Here is a 7,072-nt window from a genome sequence, read left to right as displayed (position 1 = left end):
CGCCGGGCGCCGGCGCCCCCAGCGCCCCCTCTGCCCTCGCGCCGCCTGCTCCTGGGGTGTCCCAGTCCTGCTAAATCTGTCCCAAGGTGTTCACCCTGAGATGAGTTTTGCCCTCCTAGGGGAGGGGAGAAGCTGCAGCTTGAGGTTGTAGGTGTCCCATCCCTGGAGATAGTCAAAGTCAGGTTGAATGGGGCTTTGCAACCTGCTCTAGTTGCAGCCGTCCCTGCTCACTGCAGAGGGGTGGACTAGGTGACCCTTAACGGTCCCTTCCAAACCATTCCATGAGTCTAGGATTATATTATCCTAAGCTCTGTGATTTGGGGTCTAGTTCTCGGCGTCTTCTCAGCTGTCAGGATGTGGTGTTGCTCTTCTGGCAGCAGACACCACCTTCAGAGTGAGGTTTCCTGGGGCTGAAGCTGGAGAAAGTGGGATGGATTCCAAACGGATTGGTTTGCAGCTTCTTACTCTACTGTCTCCAAGGTTTTGGTGGAGAGAAGGGGATTGCTGAGCAGAAGCCCAAGTGGTGGCTGTCCTTGCAGGACATGGTTGGGAGGCCACCAACCTTCCCTGTCATTAAAAGGTTAAAAAATCCCATTTCTGGGCTTGGGTTGGGAAACATCACTTGTGTCTGCTGGGGCTGCAGAATTCTGTTGGAAGCACTGACCCAAAGCTGATGGCTCTGCTTGGATGAGCTTTAGACTCTTGGGACTGGGAGTTAGGAGGAGGGAACAAATTGCTCTCCAGGGTGAGCAGCTATTTGGATAAATGTAAATGACCTGGACCTGATAACACGACTGGTTTCCTCCCTCCACAGCCCTGGACGGACGAGTGGAACGTTTGATAATGAGGTGGTGATGATGAACCATGTCTACAAGGAGAGGTTCCCCAAGGTAACTGCTGGGACTCGAGGAGAGCACATTAATCCCTCCAAGGCATCCTGACAGCATCTTCTCCAGAACAACCTCTCCTCTGTGCTGGAATATAGAATGCATGGGTAGATACCACGGGGTGTTGAGGACACTGGAGACGTGGCAATGAGCTGGGGAGGCAGAGACCTGCAGGTCTGCAGCATCACACATACAGGCAGAGGTCTCTGGAGGCTTTGGCTGAGCTTTTCCAGCCTCCTGGAAGCTGGGTTCCAGGTGGGGCCGTGATGTGCATGTGGATATTGGAGCTGCAGGAGGTGGTAGCATGAGATCAGGGCTGGCCAAACCCAACACTTGGCATGGGGACATGAGTTCCCAGGCATCACCATCCATTCTGCCTCGCTAAGAGCGTCTGCAGGACACCATCACAAACTTCTCTCCAAGCAGCACCCTGCCACTGGCAGATGGGGTACTGGGCTTCATCCACCACCAGATCATCGAGCTGGCCCGAGACTGCCTGGCCAAGTCCCAGGGAGCTCTCATCACCTCCCGCTACTTCATGGAGCTGCAGGAGAAACTTGAGAAGATGCTCCGAGATGTGAGTCCAGGGCATTTCCCTGCCCAGTGCCATCTCCTGAGGCCACCAAGAGAGACCTGGCTTCTGTCTCTTCTCTGGCAGGCTCAAGAGCGTTCAGAGAGCGAGGAGGTGAAGTTCATTGACCAACTGGTGAGGAAGCTGCTGATCATCATCTCCCGTCCTGCTCGCCTTCTGGAGTGCCTGGTAAGACCCAGCAGCTCCTCATGTGTCTTATCTTTCATGGTCCATGCCTGCTTAGAGAAGAAGGCATGAAAGGCAAGGCATCTTCTCACCCCCTTGTCTGGTCCACCATGGGAACTGCTGCTCCTCACCATCCTGGCCAGGCTGTAGGAAGGATCTAGGACCACTCCTAGCATGAGAGCCATTTCTCAGAGAGGAGAAGCTGCTCTTCCCTAGCAGAGCAGGGAGATGTGTATCCCTTGCCCAGCTTTCTCATCCATTTTCAAGGGTTTTTTTTCCCCGTTGTGCTAAATTTCTAAAGCACTCACCTTTGTGCTGTGGTTCCTACAGCTGGAAGAAGAAGCTCATGGGGTTTTATGTTTTCCATTGACCCTTTACATGGGGAACGATGATAGAAACAGGAGCCTGTCCCCAGTTACAGGTGTCACCCACAAGGCTTAGAGGAAAGGCTTAACATTGCAAAGTCTTGCTCCTCAACTGCTCTTGGTTTTCCCCCTCCAGGAGTTTGACCCAGAGGAGTTTTACCATCTCCTGGAAGCTGCAGAAGGACATGCCAAAGTGGGCCAGGGAATAAAGACCGATATCCCCCGATACATCATCAGCCAACTGGGGCTCGTCAAGGACCCACTGGAGGGTAGGGAACCACTTGGGTTGATGGCTTTGAGATCTGCAGTGGGATGTAGGCTCCCAATTTGGCCACTGGCAAGTGTAAACGAGCTCTGGGAGGTGGCAGGAGGACTGGCAGGGCTGAGCTGGTGCCATGGGGTGGGTCACAGCAGGACCAGAACAGTGTCCAAGTCTCCTGGCCAGCCCCACATCCCTCGTTATTGCTCCCAACGTGTTCAGCCAAGCAGATTAAGCTCAAGAACCTTTAATCCATAGGAAGCCACGGCCTGGGGGGGGAAACCATAATCCCTGAAGAACACAGGAATGACTATGGAAAAAAGAGAATTATATAAAAGTTTAACCTCATGTTGAACCTCTTAACGTCATGACCTGAATCTCTCCGTACGATAGCTCGAGCACAAGTGGCTAAATCCCCGTGAGATCTCCGGCTTTGGAGGGAGACTGGTTGGTGGGGGGTTATTTTTTGGGGGCTTGAGGATGAAGAAGGTGAAAACCATCCCTGTCTTCTGCAGAAATGGTCCAGCTGGATCACTTTGACAGCGGGAACACCATCACACCAGAGAATGATGATGCCTGTGAGGTGAGCACAGTCCTACCTGCATGTCCCACCTCCTGCCTTCAGCTTTGTCCTGCCTCACCCCACACCAAAGCTTCTTGCAGCAGCTCCTCTGCTGTCTTAGGCTGAGAGATGTTAATTTGGGTTGTCCTCAGTGGTGACTGCTGTATTCGGGTGTAATATCTCACTGCCCCTCAGCTGGCTTCTGGAGTGGACTGAGCTCAGAGTGGGCTCTTGATCTGCAGAGCATCTTGGTCTTCTGGTTTGGGGTTTGAGGCTGGAGAGGGCTCAGAGAGGGATGTCCTCTGGCAGCAGGGAGCACTTGGAGGTGACACATGATGTTTCTTGGTGAATTCCTGCCTGTGTCTTCTTCAGAGCCAGCCTTTGGTCACTGCTCCTCGGAGGAAGCCCTGCGAGGGGGACTTTGAGACCATCAAGCTGATCAGCAACGGGGCTTACGGGTGAGCTGGGAAGTTCCTAACACTTCCTCCATCTGTAAACATCTCCAAAGTCCTCCCTTTCCGAGCCCTGCGGTGCTGTGTGGTCAGTCCTGGTGGCTGGAGGACACGTGTTAAGGTCCAGCCATCCCTCTGGTCCTAGGGCCGTGTACCTGGTGAGGCACAGGGAGACGCGGCAGCGCTTCGCCTTGAAGAAAATCAACAAGCAGAACCTCATCCTGAGGAACCAGATCCAGCAGGTGTTCGTGGAGAGGGACATCCTCACCTTCGCCGAGAACCCCTTCGTGGTCAGCATGTTCTGCTCCTTTGAGACCAAGCGACACCTCTGCATGGTGATGGAGTATGTGGAAGGTGAGGATGGGACCCGGGCTGAACGGTGCAGTGAGAAGAGGAGAATACCAGTGTCTGAGCATCGAGGACACCACAGGGACATCTCCTGCTCTGCTTTGCCCCAGGGAGCAGAGGGAAGCATGAGGAGATGCTCTGGGGATCCCTAGTGTCACTTGGGTGATGTTGGTGGCCATGCTCACCCAGGAGAGCGTTTGTGCCCAGCACTCAGGGAGCAGCTCCAGGGAGGGGCTGGCTGGGAGTCTGCTTGGCAGGAGAGGCAGCGTAGCTCTGCCCACAGACCCCTGAGCCCCTTGTGCTCAGGAGGACCCGTGTCCCACAGGGGGGGACTGTGCCACGTTGCTGAAGAACATGGGCCCTCTGCCCGTCGACATGGCCAAGATGTACTTTGCTGAGACTGTTCTGGCACTGGAGTATCTCCACAACTACGGCATCGTCCACCGGGACCTCAAACCCGACAAGTGAGGACGTGGGTCGGGTCTAACAAGGACCGGCTTGGGTTTGGGTGGGGAGGGGAAGGGACTGATCCGAGCCAAGAGGATAAGGCAGAATGAGGTTGTGGGTTTTGGTGCCCCAAGGCCTGGTTCTGTGCCACTGCACCAGGGTCAGAGGTCCTGGATTGTGGCTAGTCTTGCTCAGGTCTCCCCAGAAGCAAAGAGCCTCCTGGTGGGGTGTTTGTCTTCTCCTGCAGTTTGCTCATCACCTCCATGGGCCACATAAAGCTGACAGACTTTGGTCTGTCCAAGATTGGCTTGATGAACATGACCACGAACCTCTACGAAGGACACATGGAGAAGGACACCCGGGAGTTCATGGACAAGCAGGTATGAGGTCCTGCTCTGCTTGGCTGATCTGCTGTCACCGGGCACCAGGATAGCCTGGTGACAGTGACCTAGCAAAGGTCACTGCAGAGGTGTCAGCCACTGCTTCCCACGCAGGTGTGTGGCACCCCAGAGTACATTGCCCCAGAAGTCATCCTCATCCAGGGCTATGGGAAGCCTGTCGACTGGTGGGCCATGGGTATCATCCTCTACGAGTTCCTGGTGGGCTGTGTCCCCTTCTTTGGAGACACCCCTGAGGAGCTCTTCGGGCAGGTCATCAGCGGTGAGTGTCAGAGGCAGCTTTGCTCCTTGGTTTGCTCTTCCCAGCAGTCACGGCTCATCCTTAACCCATGGAGAGCTTCATTCCTTCATTTCATACTTGGTTGAACAGTGAGGAGGCTCCTCAAGCTTTGATTTCCCAGTCTGGGAGGAGGCCTTCCTCTGCTGCAGCTCCTGAGGGGACTCTCCTCTTGCCCAGGAGTGACTTCTCCTGCAGCCTCGCATCATCACAGCTCCCCTCGTGTCCACATTCTTCCAGCCACTCCAAACTCCTTTTCCCTTTCCCTCACAGATGAGATTATGTGGCCAGAAGGAGACGAGGCTCTTCCTGCAGATGCCCAGGACCTGATCACACGGCTGCTCAGACAGTGTCCCCTGGAGCGCTTGGGCACCGGTACGTGGGGCAGCCCCGTGCAGCACTCAGGGGGTGACCTGGAACCCTAATTCATGCCCAGCCACTTCCTGAAACCAAAGCGTGTCCTGCTGCCTTGAGGATGCTCAGAGGAGGTCCCCTGCTCAGGGGTCATGCTGGGAGGGCAGCACAGGGCTCTGGTCCATCCTGGGTTAAGCCATTTGTGGTGATTCTGCTGCTCTGCTCTGGTGAGACCTGTGTCCAGCTCTGGAGTCCTCAGCACAAGGATGTGAACCTGTTGGAGTGGATCCAGAGGAGGCCACAAAAATGATCCACAGGCTGGAACTCCTCTGCTGGGAGGCCAGGCTGAGACAGTTGGGGTTGTTCAACCTGGAGAAGAGAAGGCTCCAGGGAGACCTTCTTGCAGCCTTTTGGTACTAAAGGGGCCTCTCAGAGTGGACAGGAAAGGTGCAGCAGGACAAGGGGTGAAGTTGTTAAACTAAAAGAGGGAGATTTATACCCTATAGAAGGAAGAAATTTTTGACTCTGAGGGTGCTGAGCCCCTGTCCCAGGCTGCCCAGAGAGGTGGTTGCTGCCCCATCCCTGGAACCATTCCAGGTGAGGTAGGACCAAGCTCTGAGCAACCTGCTCCAATTGTGGATGTCCCTGCTCCATGCAGGGGGGTTGGACTAGATGAGCCTGAAAGGTCCCTTCTCACCCAAACCATTCCATGATTCGATGGTTCTGTGATTTGCTCTGCATGGAGGAGGGCTGGTGCCACCCGGGATGGCAGCAGGGGCATCCCAGCCCCTGCCCTGTCCTGCTGAGGCTGGTTTCTCTGCCTGGCAGGCGGTGCACACGAGGTGAAGCACCATTCCTTCTTCCTCCACCTGGACTGGAACGGGCTGCTGAGGCAGAAGGCCGAGTTCATCCCCCAGCTGGAGTCAGAGGACGACACCAGCTACTTCGACAGTGAGCCCAAAGCCACCCCCTTGCCCCCTCACCCTCTGCCCACCCGCTATGCCAGCTGCAGGCCAGATGTTCCCCCAGGAGATGAAAAGCTGGGTGAAATCAGTCACTTTACAACCAGTCATGAAACAGATGCAGTCCTGTTTCCAGGCTGCTCAGCTCTGCCCAAACCCCTCACTTCTCACCCCAAAACTCCCCTGGGATTTGGGACAGGGTGTCAGCCCCACCACAGCTCCCCAGGGTGCAGGTGCCAGCGGGGCCCTGTGCCAGGCAGGGCAGGGTGTCACGGGCAGGGTGACAGCCTTGCCTGCCCTGGCTCTTGCCTCCAGCCCGCTCGGAGAGGTACCGCCACTTGGATTCTGAGGATGAGGAGACCAACGATGAGGAATCCTCCGTGGAGATTGGGCAGTTCTCCTCCTGCTCCCATCGCTTCAGCAAGGTGCTCCAGTCCCTCCTCCAGCATCCAAACCATCGGGTGCCACAGCCGGCACCGCTGTGCTGAGCATCAGTGTCCTGGCTGATGCCGGAGCACCTCAGGGTTCCCAAATTTCTGCTCCTTGCTGACAGCTCGTCTCCTCCTCAGGTCTACAGCAGCTCCGAATTCCTGGCAGCTAACTCCAACCTCAGCCTCTCCTCCTCCGACCGGAGTCACAGCGACGACAAGGAGGAGAGGTGGGACAGACACTCAGGGGACGAGGACAAGAGCCGGCTGGTGGGCCCAGAGCCCCGGTGCGTGGTGACACCAGGGATGCCACACTGATGTTGGGCCACAAAGATGATCCAGGGGCTGGAGCATCTCTGCTGTGAGGAGAGGCTGAGAGAGAAGACTCCGGGGGGAACCTTAGAGCTGCCTTCCAATACCTGAAGGGAACCTTCAGGAGGGCTGGAGAGGGACTTTTCCCAAGAGTGTGCAGTGACAGGACAAGGGGAAATGGTTTTAAACTGAAGGAGAGAAGGTTTAGATTGGATCCTAGGAAGAAGTTCTTCAGTAGGAGGGTGTTGAGACTCTGGACTAGAT

The 7,072-nt window shown here is 55.8% G+C and overlaps 1 protein-coding gene across 1 annotated transcript in view; it reads left to right on the top strand.

Annotated features, from left to right (window-relative positions):
- Positions 1–814: 814 nt before the first annotated feature.
- The window catches only part of MAST3 (microtubule associated serine/threonine kinase 3), a gene marked incomplete at both ends in the record, with an annotated part of 8,227 nt that continues 1,969 nt past the window's right edge, over positions 815–7,072 (top strand). Inside the window, 14 exon segments of the mRNA XM_008948783.1 lie at positions 815–890; positions 1,246–1,464; positions 1,546–1,647; positions 2,146–2,278; positions 2,784–2,851; positions 3,203–3,288; positions 3,428–3,636; positions 3,956–4,094; positions 4,325–4,457; positions 4,572–4,737; positions 5,026–5,127; positions 5,935–6,057; positions 6,384–6,493; positions 6,638–6,783. Coding sequence (XP_008947031.1) covers positions 815–890; positions 1,246–1,464; positions 1,546–1,647; positions 2,146–2,278; positions 2,784–2,851; positions 3,203–3,288; positions 3,428–3,636; positions 3,956–4,094; positions 4,325–4,457; positions 4,572–4,737; positions 5,026–5,127; positions 5,935–6,057; positions 6,384–6,493; positions 6,638–6,783 — 1,812 coding nt within the window.

The sequence above is a fragment of the Merops nubicus genome, unplaced genomic scaffold (genome assembly GCF_000691845.1).
Source record: "Merops nubicus isolate BGI_N331 unplaced genomic scaffold, ASM69184v1 scaffold40381, whole genome shotgun sequence".
Taxonomy (NCBI): Eukaryota; Metazoa; Chordata; class Aves; order Coraciiformes; family Meropidae; genus Merops; species Merops nubicus.
Note: the sequence above shows the minus strand (reverse complement) of the source record. Positions and strands in the feature narration are given on the sequence as shown.